This window comes from Rhamphochromis sp. 'chilingali', assembly GCF_963969265.1.
Source record: "Rhamphochromis sp. 'chilingali' genome assembly, chromosome: 1".
Classification (NCBI taxonomy): Eukaryota; Metazoa; Chordata; class Actinopteri; order Cichliformes; family Cichlidae; genus Rhamphochromis; species Rhamphochromis sp. 'chilingali'.
Window position 1 is genome coordinate 38,989,656 of NC_137929.1, and position 23,707 is coordinate 39,013,362.

The following is a 23,707-nucleotide window of genomic DNA, read 5'->3' on the forward strand; positions in this document are numbered from 1 at the left end:
AGGGTCAGGCAAGTCCTGAGGAGTCAGCTGAATGGTAACAAGATCCGGGCCATCAACACGTACGCCCTGCCCGTGATCAGGTACCCTGCTGGGGTAATAGGCTGGCCAAAGGAGGAGATAGAAGCCACTGACATAAAGACAAGAAAGCTCCTTACCATGCATGGAGGGTTTCACCCCAAGTCCAGCACCCTGAGGCTGTACGCTAAGCGGAAGGAAGGAGGCCGGGGACTGGTGAGTGTCAGCACCACAGTCCAGGATGAGACAACGAACATCCAAGAATACATTGGGAAGATGGCCCCAACTGACCGAGTGCTCAGTGAATACCTCAGGCAGCAGAAACCCAAGAAAGAGGAGGGAGACGAGGAACCATCATGGAAGGACAGGCCCCTGCACGGTATGTACCACCGGCAGATAGAGGAGGTGGCTGATATCCAGAAATCCTACCAGTGGCTGGACAAAGCTGGACTGAAAGACAGCACAGAGGCACTAATCATGGCAGCACAAGAACAAGCTCTGAGTACAAGATCCATAGAGGCTGGGGTCTATCACACCAGGCAAGACCCCAGGTGCAGGCTGTGTAAAGATGCCCCAGAGACAATCCAGCACATAACAGCAGGGTGCAAGATGCTAGCAGGCAAGGCATACATGGAACGCCATAACCAAGTGGCCGGCATAGTGTACAGGAACATCTGTGCCGAGTATAACCTGGAAGTCCCGAGGTCAAAATGGGAGATGCCCCCAAGGGTGGTGGAGAATGACCGAGCTAAGATCCTGTGGGACTTCCAGATACAGACGGACAAAATGGTGGTGGCTAACCAACCGGACATAGTGGTGGTAGACAAACAGAAGAAGACGGCCGTAGTGATCGATGTAGCGGTTCCGAATGACAGCAATATCAGGAAGAAGGAACACGAGAAGCTTGAGAAATACCAAGGGCTCAGAGAAGAGCTCGAGAGGATGTGGAGGGTGAAGGTAACGGTGGTCCCCGTGGTAATCGGAGCACTAGGTGCGGTGACTCCCAAGCTAGGCGAGTGGCTCCAGCAGATCCCGGGAATAACATCGGAGATCTCTGTCCAGAAGAGCGCAGTCCTGGGAACAGCTAAGATACTGCGCAGGACCCTCAAGCTCCCAGGCCTCTGGTAGAGGACCCGAGCTTGAAGGATAAACCGCCCGCAGGGGTGTGCTGGGTGTTTGTTTTTTTTTTTTTGTAAGAGCACATGTCTTGGACTTGTGTTCTCCTTATTTCCTCTTTAACCCTCAGTCAGCTCACATATGTGTAATGAAACTTACTGTCTGTCTGTTATTGGTCAGTTTAGTCTGTGTGTTAAAGGCCTTTTCATAAAAATCTGGTCAGATCTTGTTAAGTTGTTATTTCTGTGTAAAAGGAAGGAAGCAGAGAGAAGAAGTTTTAAAACCTCTTTGTTTCCTTCACAGCTCTTTGGTATCTGCTGTGCTGCTGCTTCACTCTCTCTCTTTACAGAAAGTATTAGAAGTTTTCAGACGTGTCACTGCTGGATGTGAGGATGGGAGCCACTTTGCTCTGTGAGCTGGGCCTATTCTGTGAGTACATCACTGACTTCTATTGTTTGATTCATACTGATCCATAAACATGTTTTAGTAAGAAGAACAGAGCATCAGTCACTTGTACCATTTCAGGTCATGTGATCAGAGGACTCTCATGTTTGTTACCAACATGGTTGTTTGTAGACTGGATTAGATTTTAGTGCACTGACTCAGATCAGAGTGGAGCTGGTTTAGTTTATCTAACAAAGGTTTGTTTCTCCATCAGTGATAATTTGATGCATACAAATCATAGCAGCCACTGGTACAACCACAAGTGTTTGATTTATTTTGGATTTGTGTGTCTTTAGTTTGATAAAGTCTGAAGTTTCTGTCTTTATTGTAGTGCTCTGTACACTCCTCTGCACTGGACACGCTCAAGGTGACTGAACAGTTTTTACTTTTTTTCTGTCTTTTAATTTTTCTGGTAAAAATCCTCTCAAAATACTGCATGAATCTTAATTACAGTTGACTTATGTTTTATATTTATTTATTATTAAATATATGAACAGTGTATGAACATACTGTCACAGATTGTTTCGTGCATAAAAGTGTTTCAGGTTAACTTTGTGGTCATATTGGATTTTAGATGCTGTGTTAACTATTGAACCCAACCGGTCGAGTTTTTTCATTGGAGAGTTTGTTACCTTCAAATGTGACATAAATGAAGGAAAAGACACTGACTGGGAATACAAAATCAACAAGGACGGTCGAGAATTAGTTAGGTACAGCACACAAAAAGACAAACTTTTGTTTACAAGTCAAAGTGGTGAATATCAGTGCTCTGGTCGCAGGAAGAGTTCACATGATACAAAGATCAGTAATACTGTCTCTATAACTGTATTAGGTAAGTCCTCAGTGAACAACAATGTGATGATTCATGTTGAAAATCATCTGAATTATAAAATTCTCAATACATTTAATTAATGTTGTCATTGAAATTTGAAACTTTAACAAGGACTACTATATTTTAGTGGTTACTTTGCTCACAGCATACACAGTATTACAATACTCACAGGCTGTCATTTATTATTACTTCATGTGTGTATTTTATTGTATAACAAGAATAACTGTGTATGAAATACATTTTAAATAAGGAAAAGAAGAAACATCAAAAGTTTCATAAAATTTAAGGTGATGATGTTTCTGTTATCTAAACCTGAAACTAGGCAGATCCCTCTGAACCCATCATTGTGTTTCCTTCAACAGTGAACTGCATTAATTTACATTCAGTGTGACTTCTTCAGGCCTGAGATTTGACAAACATTTATAATATGACTATTTAGAGATCTACAACCTGAATTACTGCAGCTCTGTCACCATGTTGAGACAGAAAAATGGCAAACATTTGAAGTGTCTGAAACTGCAGAGAAAAAAAATATAATAGGGAAATTTGTAGATTTTATTTTGTGGGAATTTGAAATGAAAACATATTTTGAAATGCAGCTTTTTCCCCTTTATAATAGATCTGTCTTCGTTTTTCATAACATCAGATAAACCCAGGGCCACACTGACAGCAGGAACAACAATCATACCAGTAGGGGGCAGTGTGACACTGACCTGCTCTGTGCAGAGCTCTGATGGATGGAAATATGAGTGGTTCAGACGAACCCAAACAACCTCTGAAGTTCAAATCAGAGATCAACAAAACAGAGATATCAGAGTATCTCAAGGAGGAATCTACAGCTGCAGAGGAACAAGAGGAAACCCAGTTTACTACACTGATATAAGTTATGATGTCACCATTGAGAAAACCAGTGAGTTCAGTCATTTAGTTTGAAATATACATTCACTCATGATTATCAAACATACAATGTAAAGTTTTCTGTGTTGATTTCATGTTTCTGTTTGTATCTCAACTGTTAATATGTGTGAACAGTTTCCAATAAAGTTGTTGTAAAACAACAACCCAACTGGCCTCAGATATTCAGAGGTGAGACGATCACTCTGACATGTGAGGTGCAGGAAGGAGGTGAAACCACCGAGTGGGAGTATGAATGGAGAGGACCCAGGACACCCACACAGTGGACACACAATAATGATGTGACATTCAGAGTGTCTGAGTCCAGCAGTGGAGACTACATGTGTAAGAGTCGATGCAGCGATGACTCATATTCTTCAACAGAGTGGAGTGAAGCCTTCACATTGTCAGTATCAAGTAAGTCATGTTTGTTGTGCGATCTCCATTTGACAAATGTCATAATGGTCAGCACAGGATGAATTCAATGGTCTACAAAGCATGTTACATTGTTAGTCAGACAAAGAGCTGCAGCTGATAGTAGCCTCATTGTAGACAGTTTGTCACCACTTTATGTCATGAACTTTCAGCTGGTATAGAGACGCCAATGCTGACCTGCTGCTCCATCACCTGAGGACAATGATAATATAAACAGGATGAAAATGTAGTATTTTGCAAACTCCCCCAACAAATAAAAACAAATATAAAACTTCATCTCATCAAATACTGCTTTGTTAAAATTAATATGAAGCACACACACATGACTGGGTTTCATACAAAGGTTTTTGATTTTATTTCTATTAAACTCATTGATTTGCATGTTAACCTCAAAGTAATTTTATGAAAGCAAATCAGACTCATTCCAAGTTCTTCCTGAAAATGTCTCATTTGTACAATATTATGTCTTTGTGGGGAAAAATGTGTTGATGTCCATTCTTGTGCCATCATCATGTGCCATCATCTTCCTTCCTTCCTTCCTTCCTTCCTTCCTGTTCAGGTTTGTGTTCTTGTTCATGCTCAGTAGGTTAGTTGTCCCAGTATAGTTTAGTTCTCCGTTTTGCCATTTGCCTATCTATATTTCGTGTTCAATTAATCACCTTCACACCTTCACAACTGCCTGCGTTTGGATCCTCCTTTATCATCTCCACACGGCTCTTCTCACTCGCCGTGACAGTACGGACCAGCCAGATATGGATCCAGCGGTGTTCAGCCCTCCCAAGGAGCTCCAGGAGGTCATAATCGACGCAGCCTCCAGGTTAGTGAACCTATGGCTGGAGCATGAGGGAGAGGGATTTCTCAGCTCTGTGGAAGCCAAGCTTCACCAGCTGATTTCCGGTTATCCCTGGCTATTGGACTCATTGCACCCGCTCGTACAAAACTTCATTTTTTACGAACTACACCTTCACCCCTATCCCCCCACTGCTACCACTCGCCCGCTCGCTTCCACGGAGGACGTGTTGTCCGAACCGCCATCCGAGGAATTACCCGGCCCGTTGTAGCAGTCTCCGAAAAGAAAGCAATGTTCACGCCGTCGGCGCAGCACCCCACACCGGCAGTGGTGAGTGAGAGGGACACTGCTTCTGCTTTTTCAGAAACAAGGACAATTTATTCTGGGGCCATTTTCTGTGTTTCCACAGAAGATAATAGTGGTTTTTCTATGGCCACTGCTTCAAAGACTGTTTTTCCTGAGCCCACGCTCTGTGTTAATGACTGTTTCCACTCTGTTGTTTCCAAGCCTGGAGTTACTGAGCCTGGCATTATGAATTTAGGGAATGAATATGTTAGGGGAGCTTTTTCGTCTGCATCGGTTCCTTCAGGCAAAGCAATAAACTTCACTGAAACAGTTTTTCCTGACCATATCCCCCCCATCCACACCTTCACCACAATTCCATGTGGGGTCTGTAACACAGTTAGCAGTTCAGTCAGCCGCCACGCTGCCCCCAGTTCAGTCAGCCGCCACGCTGCCCCCAGTTCAGTCAGCCGCCACGCTGCCCCCAGTTCAGTCAGCCGCCACGCTGCTCCCAGTTCAGTCAGCCACTCCACCACCTATTACGCCTCCACTACAGCCGTCTCTGCTACCTATAGCTCAGTTGCCACGAGCTCAGCAGCCTACCCACTCATTCATTCAGTCACCATCCTCACCGTCTCATTACAAGCAGGGAGCGCACTTCATCGTTATATCTGCTGGTTCACTTAAGCTGGCATCTCAGAGACAGTTGTTCCCTCTAGGGCCTCCCCAGAGGCTGGGTGTCAGTCACCAGCTAACTCTGGACCCCTAGAGGTCAAGACGCCAGCACCAGCAGCTTCACTGGAGAACTTTACTGAGCAGTCTCAGCCGTCATCCCCTGCTGAGAGCTCCAGTGAAGGACCCGTTCAGTCGCCTATCTCAGCTGGAGGGCCCGATGAGCCCGTCCAGCCTCAGGCCAACTTAGCTGGAAGGCCCGAGGAGCCCATCCAGCCAGCCCCAGGTCTCATCAGCTGGGGGTCCTGGAGGACCCAGCCAGCACATCCTCATGTCAGCTGACGGTCTGGGGAAGTCTGTTCAGCTGTCACCTGCTGAATCATCTCCTGCGACTTCTACACCGTCGCCTGCAGCATCCGCATCGTCGCCTGCAGCATCCGCATCGTCGCCTGCTGCATCCGCATCGTCGCCTGCAGCATCAGCGCCACTGTCAGGTTCCGCAGCCAGCCCTTGGAGGGGGGGTACTGTCACGGATCTGGGTCAGTTTGACCCAGTATTTTGAGTTATGTTTTGGTGTGTTTTTGGATTCTTTTCTTATGATGATGATGATGAATCTGTGTTTCAGTTATTCTTGTTTAGGGATTAGTTCGTAGGTTTTGTGTTCTCATGTTTATTGCAGGTTTAGTTCTACTTCCATGTGCCATTTTCTGTCTGTCTCTCAGTGTCGTGTCTGCGTCCTTGTGTAGTGTTTTCTTGTTTCCTGTTTTATTTTGAAGGTCTGCGTCTCATGTGAGTGTGTTCAGTTTTACCGCCCTCGTCTCGTTAATTACTCCCAGCTGTGTCCACCACCTGTGTGTAATTTCTCTGTGTGTATTTAAGTCGCGTCTTCTGTCATTGTAGTTGCTGGTCCGTCTGTGTATCCTCCATGTCTCATTCGTGTGTCTCCCTGCTGTCATCATCATGTGCCATCGTCTTCCTTCCTTTATGTTCAGGTTCTTGTTCATGCTCAGTAGTTTAGTTGTCCCAGTATAGTTTAGTTCTCTGTTTTGCCGTTTGCCTATCTACATTTCGTGTTCAATAAATCTCCTTCACGACTGCCTGCATTTGGATCCTCCTTTATCATCTCCACACAGCTCTTCTCACTCGCCGTGACAGACAGAAATAACAAAATTCTCCTTTAGATAATAAGACTGTTTACTGTGACTCTCTTTCTCCTCATTGGAGGCCACCCGTGTTGATCGAAGATTGACTTTTACTTAACCGGGTGAAGGGACACTTTCTCTTGGTTGAACACACACACATACGCATGTACAGTGACACAGACCTACACTCAACCCCCCCCCCAAACCCCTCCAAACACCTTTGAAGCTTATGTCTTCTATGTTGTGAGATGTGGTGATTCATGTGTTGTTGTTTTTTTTTGTTTTTGTTTTTTCTCCTCGTCTTTCCTCATGTTGTGCATTTTCCATTGTTGTACCTCTCTCTGACCTGCCTACCCTATGAGATGTTTGTGTAATGTATGTATGATCGGAAGGGAAAGATGGCGCTGGCACGGCTGGCAGCCTTAACCCAGTTTCCCTCGGGATGAGTAAAGTATTATCAATCAACACTACTAGCAGCAGCATCACATCCTTGATACCACATTGCAACCACAAGACCTTGTGATAGCAACACTAGCAAAACTATATAGAGGATTACCAGAATGCCAGTCGCACACTCTTACACACCTTTTGACTACATGTTTCTGTATACATTAGCACATGTTTTGTTTGTTTTGTTTTCTCAAAAACTAAACATGCAAGAAGGATGAATGATGGCTGAATGATCAGAATGCCAGAAAAATCTAAATAACTTAATTCATGCTAATGCTCGCCGCTACCACCATATTGATTTCACCTTCGAGACTCTCACAGAAGACTCCCTTTTCTCGTTCACCAAAATTTCCCCCTCTGATCTGAACTAATTTAGCCCAAACGGTCAGCAAATCAAGGCATCATGAACTGATGCCTGTCACTCACTACTCTATGAAGGTGAATGATAGATGATGCTGTGGAACATGGGCTGTGAAAAATAAGCCCATGTAGTTAAATCCTGTGTTTTTCTTTGGACTATTTGGTGTTGTTGCTGCACTTTTTTACACCAGCGTTTAAACAATGTGTTCTAAGATCATTTTAAACACACACACTCACTCAAACACATACACATCTCTGAATCTCTGAACACACGCATATTTCCAACACTCTCCTCCTATTCCCACATAAATGAAAGATGCCATTCAGTGCACTGTAACTATTACAACATTAATAAACAGAAAACAATGAGGTATTCAAAACTATTTTTGATTTGAAATCTGCTTTTTAGCCAGGCAGTCTGATGTGTCATGTGCAGAGAAATTACACGTTGTTTTCTCAATTGCTCTGTGAATGTTTAACATTTGATCGGTGCTGTGAGAAATTTCTTTCTAAGACAAGCAATAATTTAATGTTTAACTTAATTCTGTTCCTTCAGCAGCAAGTAAACCCAGAGCCACACTGACAGCACAAAGTTCAGTCATACCAGCAGGGGGCAGTGTGACACTGAGCTGCTCTGTGGAGGGCTCTGCTGGCTGGAAGTTTGACTGGTTCAGACGTGATTCAGTCTCTTTTAAAGCTCAGCTCATGAGAGGAAATGAAGCAAACAGAGATATTAGTGTCTCACAAGGAGGTCTGTACCACTGCAGAGGAGGGAGAGGAGATCCAGTTTGCTACACAGAGGACAGCCGTGACGTCACCGTTGTGGAGATTTGTGAGTTTTTTATAATTATATATATAATATAATTTTTATAAAGTTTATAGTTGATATACTTTATCTTTCTTATCTTATCTTCTCTTCTAACTTTAGCTAGCAACTGGGAGTTTGTTGACCTTTAAATGAGGGACACTTTCTGAGTCTGTTATCATGGTAACATACTGATCTATTGCAGGTTTTCTTCAACAAACTCTGTTTCTCTCTGACTCTTTCCCTCCTGCTGCACCTGAATCCACTTTCAAAGCTCAGAGTGAAGCAAGTTCTTCTACACAAGTTGATTCACTTCAAGTTAAATGAGGGCAGCAGCGTTATCATCATTGTTAAGGGCCACAGGGGAGAAGCCATAATAACAAAGATGAAATTCTTACAAAACAGCTAAAGTTCAGGAGCAATGAAGACAGTGCACTTGGTTCACCTTCCAGAATTCATCTCAGTGGTGTGTGGACTTCCACCCCCTAAAGGGGCACACATGCCTTAAAATCAACAGTTCCACCTTTTGTGTTGCTCCACTTTACTGTCCTTCTGCACAGTCCGTGTAACAAAACAATACGTTACAAATACTGGTCATGTCTCCAAAATGACTTTCAGTCCTCACAATTACTAAAATAAACTGTTAACGAATTAAATAAAAGAAATGAAAGCATTAATAAAAGTGGACACATATTCTGGGCGCACCACATAATCGTAAGTCAGTCAGGTCACTGACTATCTTGGGATTCAGTCTATAACCAAACTCAAACATATCAAGAGTGTCATTTTCCTTCACAAAAGCTTTTATTTGCATAAATACAACTTTTTCTAATACTTCACTAAACGAGGGAGGTTTAAAATTGGTTTGTAATATATTTGTGTCCAAGTTTGAATTCTTTAAAATGACAATAAAAATTGATGGTGGTTTTAAATGTTAAGTTTGAGATACAGGCTGTATCCCAATTCGGGGTCTGCAGCCTTAAAGGCCGCATTTTAAGGCCGATTACATCACACCGACCCGACAAAGGCTGTCCCAATTCGAAGGCTGCTCGAAATGCGGCCCTCAAATGCGTCCTTCATTTCCCTGAATTTTAATCACTGATGACTTTCTTTCTCTGCTCACATACTTAACTCAGAGTGAACATACTCAATGAACATGATTTGCTAGTTCACCTCAAATTCAGTTTTTATGAAACTGGTGTGACTGATGGGTCCAGAGATTTTTGTTGTGACCCATCTTTATTCAGTACATGCATCACACCACAATTTCCAACCACTACTTCGCCGTGTTTTTAACACCATGGGTGTGATTGTGAATGCCATACAGGTGCGTCCGCACGGCACCACAAACCACGCCCCACCACAGAAACCAAAGCATACTTAATCCAACTCATGAAAAAAAAATATATACAACATCAATAAAAAAATAACAACTGAATGATGTAAATGCTATGAAACTTTACTAAAAGTCATAAATTGAAGTTGTTTACATGGTATCATAACTTTGTGTGTATATGTGTTGCTGTTCATTCTTCTAAACAGTTTCTGTCTGTGAATCAGCTGTTTTTCACTCACTTTACTCTCATTTAAACAGCAGAATTTTTATGTCGCTATTTGTATCTAACTGGATATTTTTCTGTGAACAGTTCCCAGTAAGCCCACTGTGACCCTGCAGCCATCCTGGACTCAGATATACAGCGGTGAGACAGTCACTGTCAGATGTGAGATTCAGGGAGGTGAAGGAGCTCAGTGGACGTATGAATGGAGAGCAGCCAAGTTAAACACACCTCCAACATCCAATGAATACAGAATCATCAGAGCTACTGAGTCTGACAGTGGAGGATACAGCTGCCGGGGCAGGAGGGACTATTTCTTCTCAGAGTGGAGTGATATCATCACACTGACTGTATCATGTAAGATCTTTCATCCAGAGTATCTAAATAAGGAAAAAGCACTTCTTCTTTCTTACAGCTTTATAACTGTCTTTCATGTTGGTCAGTAAAATGTTTAGTTTTTATTCCAACAACAAAAACCTGAACAGCAGCTTTTTATTCACAGTGAAGAGAACAAAACATATGAGAGTAACTTCTCTGCTGTGCAGCTCTAATACATGAAAGATGAAATGCAGAACAAATGCTGGATTTGTCTCAGCTGCTCCACCACATCCACTAAGAAACATTAAATCCACTGATTGTTCCTCGTGTGTGTTTTTAACTTAGAAATGCAGCAAATTAAATATGAAAGATTAGTGTTGTGTTTGTGTGATAGTTGTACAGTTTGTTGTAGCTTCACCAGTAAGGTTATGTGATATTTATTATTTCCATATTTCCACCAAGTTATTTCAACTGGTTTGATTCAGTCATTGACTTTTGTTCTTTTTCTAAACTGAACTGCAGATAAACCAAAGGCCAAACTGAGAGCTGATAACACAGCTGTTCCAGTAGGGGGCAGTGTGACCCTGACCTGCTCTGTGAACCCATCATCATCATCTGGATGGAAATACTACTGGTACAGAGATGAGAAATCCTCTGAAGCCCTGACCACACAAGATGCAGTTTTCCACTCAAATGGACAAATCAGTGTCTCACAGGAAGGACTCTACAGGTGCAGAGGAGGAAGAGGAAACCCAGTTTACTACACAGAGGACAGCCAGTCAGTCAGGATTGGGAAAACTGGTCAGTTTAACATGAAGTCAGATAAATTCCTGATTAAGGAGGAAGATGAAGAACAAAAGGCATTAACATTTTTGACATTCGTGTGTTTTTATTGTACTTTCTTGAACAGTAACAGCCTCAAACAGGCCTGTTGTGACTCTGTATCCAAACTGGTCTGAGATATACAGAGGAGAGACGATCACTGTCAGATGTGAGATCCATGGAGGAGACACTGAGTGGGATTATGAGTGGGAAACAAACAGCATGATAAAAGCTCCAAATCAAAATGAATACAGGATTAGATCTGCTTCATCATCCAACAGTGGAAACTATCGCTGTAAGGGCAGAATGAAAAGTTCACAGCATGAAACAACAGAGTGGAGTGATTCAGTCACACTGACAGTTTCTGACAGTAAGTAGAGTCATAGTTCACTTAACCTGGAAATAGAAACAGTTTGTAAAAATGTGTTTTTATTAGTACATGTTGAGATATTTGACATGTTTAGATAGTCTCACTCTTAAAGTTCATCATAAATATTTGTGAGTCAACATTTTAGTGACATTGAATTCAGAGTTAAGAGACGAAAGATTGAGAGAAAATCTTTGTTGAACAGATGAACCCCGTCCTGTCCTCACTGTGTCTCCATCATGGCTGAGTCCTGGAGCCTCAGTAACTCTGAACTGTGAGGTTGAACATCCGTCTGCAGGATGGAGCTTCTACTGGTATAAAGCTGTTCCTGATCTATCAGAGAAATCCTCCAGTTATGAGCTGCTACCTGATGGCAGTGGGACTGCACAGGACTCCTACATCATTCATGGACAGACACACACAGCAGGATATGTGTGCAGAGCTGGAAGAGGAGACCCAGAGTATCACACTGATCACAGTCAACCAAAGTTTGTCTGGTCTGCAGGTCAGTTTGATTCTGTCTAATAAGTTGTGTCATCACTGTAATCCACCAAGGTTCAGCTCATTATTTTTTTTCTAATACTAATTTGACATTTTTTGTTCCTAACATCTGTGAGCTTTGTGTCTTCACTGCATGTTGTTTCCAGATGTTCATTCAGCAGCGTCTCTCACAGTGAGTCCTGACAGAGTGCAACACTTCACCTCTGACTCTGTCTCACTGACCTGTGAGGGAAACTTCACTGAGTGGAGAGTGAGGAAGTTCTCTGAGGACGGCCGACTCTCTGACTGTAGGAGAATGACTGGATCCACATGTGACATCAACACATCAAAGTCAGATACTGCAGTGTACTGGTGTGAGTCTGGATCAGGAGAGTTCAGCAGTGCAGTCAACATCACTGTACAGAGTATGTTATTATACATTTACTTCTTGGATTTGGATGATTTAGAAATCACATGAACATTTGTCCCAGCTTTGCTGTATGTGAAGTCATTTTATGTGGGAAAAATAGCAGTTTTTAAACATAGAAGATCAGATCTTGATGATAAAAAGCATCTGTACAATCTGTTCTTATTATTGTTTGTCAGCTTTTTTCTAAAAGTGTGCAGCAGCTGATGTGACTGGAACAATATTTGTGATTGTTTCACAGATGATGGTAATGGTCCTATCCTGGTGAGTCCTGTTCATCCTGTGACTGAGGGAGCTTCTGTTAGTCTGAGCTGCATTTTGAGAACACAAAAAATACTTTCCAATGTGTTTTTCTATCACAATGACAAACTTATTCAAAATGATCCCCGAGGGGAGCTGAAGATCTCTGCAGTGTCAAAGTCTGATGAAGGTTTCTACAAGTGTCAGTACTCAGGAAGAGAGTCAGCACAGAGCTGGATGTCAGTTAAAGGTGAGCAGGATCAAAATATGTGATGGATTTTTATAAATGAGTTTGATGACTGAGAGGCAACATTAGATTTTCTGATTTACGTCTCAAAGTCGTTTCTTAGGTTCAGTTTGTGCTCAGCAGCTTCTCAAAGAACATTTATCAAAATCCAGCTGGACAAACATCCAAATAACCAACTGACTACATGCACAAAAGATCAGAAACAAACAGGATTTTACAACCTGATTGTATCTTTAACTGGACTGAAAGAATCCACAAATGTTGTTGTTTCATATCAGAACAACACAAACAGTAACACCATGATGGGTTCATGCTCTGAAAATATCTGACAGTCCTGGATTTGACTTAAACACAACTAATGAAATTGGATGTGATGTTTTTTTTTTGGTTTTTTTTGTGTCCCGTTTGGATCTTTAGCCATCAGAATTGTTTTCTTAAGGCCAAGAAGGATGCCAAGCGGATTTATTTTAGCAAGTGGATCATCATGGCCTTGCCATATTGGTCCATTTGATTGACCTTTATTATAATTATGAATTTATTTTATTTTCAGTTGGTACAAACGGGACAGACATGACTGGGGGATAGGACAGGGAGAAAGAATGAAAGAAAGAGAGGGAGAGAAAGAAAACCAAAGGGGAGAAGAGACGGTGAGAAGGGGGGGAAGAAAGAAAAAAACAAAAACAAACAAACAAACAAACAAAACACCTGGATCACCTGTATGGAGAAAAAAAACAGAAGAGAAAGCAAACAACAAAGAGCAACATAATAAAAAAACAGCACCATCACAATAAACTAGCTAGCAGTAGATAACAGTAGATACTAAATAATAAACGATATTGTGCAGCACGCAAGATAGACAGCGCACAATGTTCTTTGAGGCAGCAGCCAAGAAAGCTGTAGTTCGCGTCTGTGAACACCTGTGTGTACACCTGTGTGCATACCTGTGTGGATCAGCATGCTTGTATTCCAAAGGTTTTTCCATGTAACGATCTGCTAGGGAGTGTGGGGAGCCACAGCCCCGTCCACCAGGGTATGAAGCAGGTATGGAGGAGATCCAGGCCCCAGACATCCAGAGGCCCCAGAGTACAAGGACCCGAGGAGGACCACCAAAGGGAGGGGGGGGACCGTGCCACCCTCCTGGGAAGAGCTGAGTAGAGCCCCAAAGGAGAGGTCACCCCGCAGCTACGGAGCAGAGGCCAGAGGGGGTTGCAGTGGCGTGCCCGCGGGCTCTGCCGGCAGCCAGCTGTGCCAGAGAGGACCGAGCTTCAGGCCCAGAGGCCAGAGGCCTGAGGGCATCCCACCCCCCGGAAGGAGCCCAGCCGGGCCACAGGCGCCCGGCCCCGCCAATCGGCCACCAGGTGTGAGCTGGTACATACATGAGCGCCCAGCCCCAGACGACAAGGACCACCAACACACCAACGTCTGAGGGCATCAGCCACCGGCAGGGAGTGTGGTGAGGGGAGATAGGCCTCCATACTTTAGAGGGCCTGAGATGTACCCAGAGAGGTTGAGTCTAAGACCCAACCTGACATATAGACACAGACGAACAGGCACACGCGGACACAGACGTGCATTCCCACACCATATGCACAACCAAATACTTGGCACTTACCCAACGTGTAGACAGACACAAATAGACACTGCACAGACAGTCGCACTCCCCAAACATACTCTATATCCCAGGTCCAGGTACCCCCACCCTCAGAGGGGCAAGCCGCATCTAGACCCAGGAGATGTAACCCTTCTCTCTGGGGTGGAGGCAAGCAGACCACCTCCTTATCTGCAGTAGCGGGGAGGCCCCGCATCCCAGACCCCAGTCTGACGGCTAACAGAACCGGGGTGAGTGAAGACCTCAAACCTCCCTACGCCCGCTCATATGTAGTGTTGCTGTGTGCTGTTCTAAAGTGCATTTAAAACTCAGGAGAGCATGGTACTAGCTTCCTCTCAGAGAGCAGCACGGCTCTTCCCGAAAACCCTTAGTGTCTAAATGCATTTAAAATTGAGGGTAGGGCACCAGCGCCAGAGGTGGGTTGGAGTACACCGACCATCCTCTGGATGCTGTAAAACGTGCCCACCCCCAAGGCCCTATATGTATGTGTTATGTGAGAGTGTGAGTAATGTGGATGTCTAGGTTGCAGAATAAAATTGAGGCACAGGCGGCCAGAACGGGACAGAGGGGGAGTGCCTCCCCTGCACCCTGGTGACATACCTGCACCCCAAGCCCTGCGTGTGTGGGAGGGTGTGGTAGAGCGGGAATAGGGAGGCAGCTGAGGATGGGGAGGGAAGAAAGGGAGGGGCAAGCAGCCCCTCCCTGGGGCCAGCTCCCCCGCTGACCCCAGTAGGGACCCCCACACTCTGGAACCCACCAGGGCAAGGGGGCCCAGGCCCATCCGGACCGGGGCCCTCAGCACCCCAGACCGGGGGGCGGAGCACCCCCAGACCCCCAAGCCTCCACGCCCGTCCCGGACCCTCCCAGGGGCAGCCAGGCTACCAGGCCAGTAACCAATGTCCGCCAGCACAGACCCTCCCCCATCTCCGCTGTACGCAGCCACAAGGAAAACACCATCCAAGAGCCCCAGAGCTCCTAACCAGGTCATGGCCACATCCCTCAGGTTAGTCCCTCTAGGGAAACGTCCTTAAGGACTCCCCAGACGCCCTAAGGCCGTCCCTACCCCCATATCAACCACAATAGCGAAGGCAGGACCAAACCATGATCCCCCAGCCCCACTAGGTGATGAAGCCGATCAAAGGAGCCCAAAGGGATTGATCAAATGTGATGGCAGATGTTGTATCAAGACTAATGTGATCTATTAGATGGTTTCTATATTGGTTACAATTAAGATTATTTTTATTTTTCCAGTTAATGAGGACCATTTTCTTGGCAATGCATAGGGCCGTAAAACAACGTGGGCTGTGTTTATTTCTGCAGTGACCTCATCCAAGTTGCCCAGCAAGCACACTAAAGGGGAGGCTGGAATGTTACATTTCAGACACTTTGATAAGTCTTCACATATCTCACGCCAGAATTTCTGAATTGGTGGACAGAACCAAAGAGCATGGATGTAATTGTCCGTTGTATTTGCTGTGCAGTGTGAGCAGTTGTTGGAAGGCGTATAGCCCATCTTGAACATCCGATGACCAGTATAGTGCACTCTGTGTAATATTTTGTATTGTATTAATTGCAAACTGGGATTTCTGATCCATTGAAAGGTTTTTAAGCATATCTGAGACCAAAGGTTTGGGTCTAAGTTGATTGATAAATCTGCTTCCCATTTTACAATAGGAAGGGATATTGATTCATCTATTTTAGAAAGTGTTCTGTATATTTTAGACAATAATTTGGGGGGTTTTAGACTAAAAAATTGTACCACACTTGGTGGTGTTTGTAATTCAGCTTCACTGGGATTAAATTTCTTTTTTTACTATGGATTTAATTTGTTAATATTCCAAAAATCGTTTCTTGTTGATCCCATAATGTGCAACTAGTCTGTCAAACGAAATAAAGTCTGTTCCTTCCCACATATGTTCCAAGTATTTAATTCCTTTGCAATTCCAATCTGGAAAGTCTATCATATTATTGTTTTGTAATATGTCCGGATTGTTCCAGATAGGTGTACTTTTGCATGGGATTAATGAAGACTCTGTCATTTTTAGAAACTCCCACCATGCTGTCAGAGAAGAGCTAATATTGATGCTTTTAAAGCATTCATGTCGTTTGATGTTTGAGCTGATAAATGGTAGGTCTGAAATTTCTAGGTTATTACATAGTGCCTGTTCTACATCTATCCAAGGTTCATCTAAGAGGGTGTGTTTAAACCATCTAGAGATGAACTGAAGCCTGTTGGCTAAAAAATAGTGATTAAAGTTAGGCAGATCTAATCCTCCTTTATCCTTGGTCCTTTGTAGTGTTTTTAAGCTGATACGTGGGGGTTTATCTTTCCAAAGGAATTTAGAAATATACGAGTCTAGAGATCTGAACCAATCTTGTGATGGCTTATTTGGGATCATTGAAAATAAATAGTTTATTTTTGGCAAGACCATCATTTTTATAGCGGCGACCCTTCCCATGAGTGATATGGGTAAAGATTTCCATCTAGCCAGGTCGCCTTCTACTGTCTTTAAAAGTGGGATGTGGTTTAATTTAGTTAATTCTGAAAGTTTAGGAGAGACATTAATACCTAAATATTTTATATTTCCACATTGCAGTGGGGAAGGAGAAGAGTTATGGAAGGAGCAATTAATCGGAAGAACTGTTGATTTCGACCAGTTAATTGAATAATCTGAGACACTTGAGAAGGAATTTATCAATGCAATTACCCCAGAGATATTGGTTTGTGAGTTTTGGAGAAAAAGTAACACATCATCTGCATAAAGGCTGATTTTACGTTCTATATTCTTACATTTTATGCCCTTAATTGTTGTAGCCTGTCTAATTGCTGCTGCTAGTGGCTCAATAAAAATTGCAAACAGTGAAGGGGAGAGTGGGCATCCCTGTCTGGTGCCCCTCAGAAGAGAGAAGCTGGAGGATGTTTGGTGTGATGTGTTTACAAACATTCTTACATTTCAGGTGCAGATGAACCCGGAGACGTCACATACTCTCTTATTAAACTTCAAAACCTTAGAAGAGTGAGTACACAAAACACACAGTGTAGAAAAAAGCCTGGAAAGTTTTTAAAGTGTTTAAAATGTTTTAATTATTTTCATTAATCTGATCATCTTCACAGAGAAGCATCATAAACCAGAGCAGAGTGCTGTTTACTCTGAGGTGAAGACGGGAGCTGCAGGTACAGTCACAACAGTCTCATTCAGTGTTTGTACTTGAATGTGTCATCACATCGTTATATTGCAGGTAATTATAGGTCAACATGGAGTTTAGTTATTCACTGACCAAGCTTAGCTACTACATACGACCACTACACATCACCAGACTGAATCTTATACACATCGAGGGCCGTTCAGAGTTTAGTGTAAGTTTGTCTGCTTCATATACAGAATGATATTGTTATTGTACAGTATGGTATTGTCCATCTATATGTCCCCAAACTAAATAGTTTCTCTCATGTTTTTACTCTGTAATGTTCTTGTCATCATATCTGTGCTGAACAAATGTGTGCTGAGCTCTGACGTCTCTTTTAGAGGACAGTCTGATGTATGCTGAGGTCAAACAGCCCAAAAAAGAAAAAGCCAAGAAAAACAAAGGTGAGCAAAGTCTGCCATCATCTCCACTGAATATTGTTCAACATGTTTATCTGCTCTTACAATGTAAATCTGTTTATTTTATAGTTTATATTTATGTATTCACACTTTGTCAGCTATTTAAAATCTACTCTTTTATCTTTGCATTAGTGGAGACATCCAGTTTCCTCCTGGTTAATGATATTATTGTTTTCAATGATCTTCTCTTCATTCACAGGAAAATCAAGTCCTGCAGCTGATGCAGCAGTTTATTCTGAAGTCACATCAGGAAGCTCTCAGTAATTCTGCTGCCATGCAGGCTGATTTATTCTTCACATTATTAAATGTCTTCAGCTCATAATATCTTTACATGTTGGAAATCACTTTGTCTCTTTGTGCTTGTCTTACAGGTCAGTGAGGAGAGCTGTAGCAGCAAAGCCAAGAAGAAGCTTTTTATGAAGCCACTCTTGCCCAAATATCAGACATGCTCAGCTTTATGTACAGTTACAATATTCAATCATAATATCATATATAACAGGGGTCAGCAAACCAGGGCACGCGTGCCACAGCTGGAACGCGAAGGGTTAACTGTTGGCATGACCGTAGCTGGACCAGCCATCGGACATTTGCTCGGTGGGCCAATGTTGATTTTTCGTTTTTATGGGCCGATGATTTTTTTTTTATTTATTTTTTTTGCAACGGTATAAACAATGAAAGGTGGTGGATTGGCCAGATGCTGGTCAATGTGTAAAAATAACTCGAGAGACCCATTTTCAGAGAAAATATCAGGCGTTTCGTGTTGAGCTGAGAGGGGACACAGTTTGTCCCGGACTTCAGCTACAATGGAAAAAGACACAAAGCTGGATTTATTCTGTGTCTTTGCTGCACAGCTGCCTCTTCTTCTCTTATTCTCTCCTGTTGCTACTTTAATCATGAAACTGATCAATGATCAGCTGATCGGCTTTTCTCTCTTGCTTGTTCATTGCCCACTTTGCACCAGAAAGAGGAAACCAGCGGATGTCGTGCTAAACAACAGCAGAACGTTTATGTCACGGTCTGGCTGGGGCAGACCGTATGTGTTGCAGAGGAGGACTCAAACGCAGACCAAAACGTGGTGTGGATTAACAAAACAAGCCGTTTATTGAGGTTAGCAACGAGGGTACAAAATAATAGGGCATCGGTGAAAACTAAACAATAACCTAAACTGGGAGAACTAATAACAAAACATGAAAAACCTTAACCATAGTGAACTGACATGGGTACCTGGAGATGAGACATGGATGAGCAGACGACCCGACAATGGCATGCAGAAAACAAAGGGCTTAAATACATGAGGTGATCAGGGGAGGTGGAGACACATGGGGGAAACAGCTGACAGACATAAACCTAATGACAGGACCAGGAGAGGAAAGCTAAATACAATAAACAAAGAACACATGACATTGTCAGAATAAAACAGGAAATACTAAAACATGACAACACAACTTAACAGACCTAATATGTGATGAATAAATACAAAACCCCAAAACATAGAAAACCCAGGAACAATAACTGCCTAAACTAAAGGCAGATAGGAAATAACACAAACTAAATCACATAACAAAATGAGACAAATACAAACATGAACTCAGAGCGCTGGGTCAGAGACCCAGCCTGTGACAGAGCCCCCCCCCTCAAGGGCGGATTCCAGACGCCCAAAACCTCGAAAAACAAAACCAAAAACAACCCACCAAGGGCGGGCGGTGGGGGTCCAGGACGGAGGGCCAGAAACAAGGCCAAAAAAACCAAAATGTCCATCAAAATCACAGGAGCGCAGGGAACAGTTCATGACTCCTCAGGGGGCCGGCCCGGAGGCCGACGGCACAGAAGTCCATGGTCGAACAGTTCCGGGGGCCGTCCGTGCGGACGGCAATGGTGGCGACATGGAAACCGTTCAGGGGGCCGACCGTGCGGACGGCAACGGCGTAGAAACAGTTCAGGTGGCCGACCTCGACGGCGGTGACGTCCAGCAGGTGGCCGAAGATTCCCAGGTGCAGAGCGAGGCTTGGGCGGCGGCATAACAGCCGTAGGACCAGGCGACGCTGAAGCAGAGGCTGGACCAGGCGTAGCAGAGGCCGGACCAGGCGAGGCAGAAGCAGAAGCCGAGGAAGACTCGGATGAGGCCGAACCAGGCGAGGCAGAAGCAGGGGCAGAGGCCGAAGCCGGACCAGGCGTAGATGAAGACTCTGACGAAGCCGGACCAGGCGAAGATGAAGACTCGGATGAAGCTGGACCAGGCGACGACGAGGCGGCCGCAGGTGGTGGCTGGACAGGCTCCTCGGGCCCTCCAGCTGACGCAGCGTGAGGCTGAACGGGCCCCTTGGACCCTCCAGCGGAGACAGGAGGCTGGACGGGCTCCTCGGACCCTCCAGCGGAGACGGGTGACTGAACGGGCCCCTCGGACCCTCCAGCGGAGACGGGTGACTGAATGGGCCCCTCGGGCCCTCCAGCTGACGAGGCATGAGGCTGGTGTGGTTCTCCGGAACCACCAGCTGATGAGGAAGGCTGCTGGACAGGCTCCTCGGGCCCTCCAGCTGACGTGGCATGAGGCTGGACGGGCTCCTCGGGCCCTCCAGCTGACGTGGCATGAGGCTGGACGGGCTCCTCGGGCCCTCCAGCTGACGTGGCATGAGGCTGGACGGGCTCCTCGGGCCCTCCAGCTGACGAGGCATGAGGCTGGACGGGCTCCTCGGGCCCTCCAGCTGACGTGGCATGAGGCTGGACGGGCTCCTCGGGCCCTCCAGCTGACGTGGCATGAGGCTGGACGGGCTCCTCGGGCCCTCCAGCTGACGTGGCATGACCAGTAGGTGCAGAGACGACCGGCTGAACAGAAGGCTGAGCAGGTGATGGAGCAAATAACTGAGCTGAACAATGGGGAGCTGGCTGAGCTGCACAGTGGGCTAAGGGCTGAGCTAACGGAAGCACAGGAAAGTGAACTGTGGACTGGGCTGCTAACAGAGCTAATGACTGAGCTATAGACTGAAAAGCATGCAGTAGTGATGGTGGTGTTGGTTGCGGACTGAATTCTCCTGAGCCTTCAGTAGAAACAGGAACGGGTGCAGGCACCTGCTGGACACTAGCCACTCCCACCCGAGGAGTAGGTACGGGTGCGGAGACGGGCTGTATCCTGGCTGACCTCACCCTGGGGACCGGCATGGGTGCAGGGGTGGACTGGTTCACAGCCCCCCTCACCCCGGAAGCCGGGACAGGCACCGGCAACGGCTGGGCAACTGCCCTTCCCACCCGAGGAGCTGGTACGGGTGCAGAAACGGACAGAGCCTCAGCTGGCCTGGAAACCAGAGCAGGGACCAGCTGGGCCTCAGACTCCCTCACCCGAGGAACTGGTACGGGTGCAGGGGTACGCTGGGCCCGAGCTGCCCTGGCAGCAGAAACACGAACAGGCAAAGGAGCAGGCTCAGAAAAAACAGTCTTAGAAACGGCAGGCTTAGGGTTAATATGTATTGGGTCGACAAAAACGGATCTATCAAAAATGAATCCGCCGTCCACTTCATGTTTAGCAGTCTTAGTATTAGCAGTCCTTGGGTTAACGGTCTTAGAGTGAGCTGACTTGGGGATGACTGAACCAGACTTAACAAAACCTGAACTGACAGATCCTGAACTGAGTGTTGTAGACCTGGTAGAAGTGTTAACAGTTTTTCCTTTAACCGCATGTGCAGACTTAAGCGAGCGGGAATTGTCTTTCATCCCTCCCTGCGTAGAGGGAGTAAAACAAAACGGATCCTCCCAGTCCACGTCGTCATCCATAAGGGAAATTCCCCATGGATCGGAAGTGAGCCGATTGTTGTTAATGTCAGACGGGACGTGAGAATAAAAGTCATTTTCACTCACCACGTGTGCTCGGCATTGTCCAGTTTATGGCGACGGGTGCGCCGCTTCCTTCGAGCGGAGGAAGCCGGCGGAGCGAGCGACTGAGCCCCCGGTGCACAACACGGCAACAACGAGGCTGGAGCGTGAGCGCCTATAGCCACGCGAAAAACTCCCACTTGAAGCGGACGAGGTTTGGAAACAGGCGGGGACTCACGGCAGCTCTTGGGACCTCCGAGAGCTAGCCGAGTCCCGTGGAAAATCCGCTCATAGTCGGGGGCGCGCCACGGCTTCCAGCGGAGCTCCTCCTCCAGCTGGGCGAAGGCTGCCTCCCGACGCTCGTAAAGCTCGCCGTCTGCTGAGTCCATAGTGGTCAGGTCGTACTGTCACGGTCTGGCTGGGGCAGACCGTATGTGTTGCAGAGGAGGACTCAAACGCAGACCAAAACGTGGTGTGGATTAACAAAACAAGCCGTTTATTGAGGTTAGCAACGAGGGTACAAAATAATAGGGCATCGGTGAAAACTAAACAATAACCTAAACTGGGAGAACTAATAACAAAACATGAAAAACCTTAACCATAGTGAACTGACATGGGTACCTGGAGATGAGACATGGATGAGCAGACGACCCGACAATGGCATGCAGAAAACAAAGGGCTTAAATACATGAGGTGATCAGGGGAGGTGGAGACACATGGGGGAAACAGCTGACAGACATAAACCTAATGACAGGACCAGGAGAGGAAAGCTAAATACAATAAACAAAGAACACATGACATTGTCAGAATAAAACAGGAAATACTAAAACATGACAACACAACTTAACAGACCTAATATGTGATGAATAAATACAAAACCCCAAAACATAGAAAACCCAGGAACAATAACTGCCTAAACTAAAGGCAGATAGGAAATAACACAAACTAAATCACATAACAAAATGAGACAAATACAAACATGAACTCAGAGCGCTGGGTCAGAGACCCAGCCTGTGACAGTTTAAGCTTGATCAGCTGTTGTTAGAATTTATTTAATATTAATTTCTAGTATCAGCTGATGTTTGCTGGAGCCACAGCTGTAAAGCTGCTGGTCATGATGTCGGTTTGGATATGTGGTGAGAGGGAAACATGAAGATGAAACCAGGAGATGTCCTTACTGAATCATCAGAGCTGAACAGGTGATGGAGAAACAGGTTTACCTTTTAGGTGACATGAATGAGTTGAAGGGAAGTTAAGAACTGTTTCTGAGAGACAAATAACACCAGGATCCTTTTTTTACTTAGCTGACAGCTGGTAACTGTGCAGGGGCGGGTCTAGCAAGGTTTTGCCAGGGGGGCAGGTAGAGCATTAACAGGGAGAAGGGGGCACAAATAAAATACTTTCTTATTCTCATTTAAAATATCTAGCTTTTATTAAATAATTATCTGAAGCTTACAACCAAAGTTTTTATCTGATGTAAAATGTATAGAAATCATACATATACCAACAAGACTGTACGTCACTGTCACAACAGTGTTTGCTTTCATTCAGGCTTTATGGCTTTAATACCTGGTGGGCTGGTCTCTAGTAAAAATGCCCGGGACGATTTTTTGTCCCAATCCAGCCCTGGGCACGACACGCAGTGAATTAATAACATTAACATGTGTATCTCTGTATTAACAAACGTGCCATATTGGCCCATTTTATTTTTCTTATCATTGTTGTGAGGAGACCATAAATAGCATTTGCATTTTCTGTTGTACAGTTCATTTGCTGTTATGGATAAAAAAGTGGCTTTTTGTTGTTTCAAAATAGCTGATAACTATTCACTGATAGCTGCCAACATCTGCAAACAAATATAGTTCTATAAAGTGGTTCTGTGTGTAACTGTTAATATAGAGCGTTGTTAAATTTATTGCTAATGCAGTCATATGGCACATTGACTTCTGAGGAAATTTTAGATGGCACTCGTCATCAGAAAGGTTGCCGACCCCT

At 44.8% G+C, this 23,707-nt stretch overlaps 2 protein-coding genes and 1 long non-coding RNA gene across 3 annotated transcripts in view; all 3 read left to right on the top strand.

Annotated features, from left to right (window-relative positions):
* Nucleotides 1–1,497: 1,497 nt before the first annotated feature.
* The window catches only part of LOC308408034 (Fc receptor-like protein 5), a gene marked incomplete at its 3' end in the record, with an annotated part of 32,295 nt that continues 10,085 nt past the window's right edge, over nt 1,498–23,707 (top strand). Inside the window, exons 1-5 of the mRNA XM_080900082.1 lie at nt 1,498–1,560; nt 1,907–1,942; nt 2,150–2,407; nt 3,054–3,317; nt 3,440–3,718. Coding sequence (XP_080756208.1) covers nt 1,524–1,560; nt 1,907–1,942; nt 2,150–2,407; nt 3,054–3,317; nt 3,440–3,718 — 874 coding nt within the window. The 5' untranslated portion in view covers nt 1,498–1,523. The remainder of the gene's footprint in view (nt 1,561–1,906; nt 1,943–2,149; nt 2,408–3,053; nt 3,318–3,439; nt 3,719–23,707) is intronic.
* On the top strand, nt 8,138–11,825 carry LOC308400164 (Fc receptor-like protein 5; the record flags this gene model as incomplete). The annotated part of the gene is made up of 5 exons (XM_080887679.1): nt 8,138–8,264; nt 9,884–10,150; nt 10,634–10,912; nt 11,022–11,303; nt 11,506–11,825. 5 exons carry the CDS (start codon nt 8,138–8,140, stop codon nt 11,823–11,825), a joined length of 1,275 nt encoding a protein of 424 aa, XP_080743805.1.
* Nucleotides 17,321–18,167, top strand: LOC308392390. The gene is made up of 3 exons (XR_013970802.1): nt 17,321–17,478; nt 17,831–17,893; nt 18,108–18,167. It is a non-coding gene; the product is annotated as an uncharacterized lncRNA (long non-coding RNA).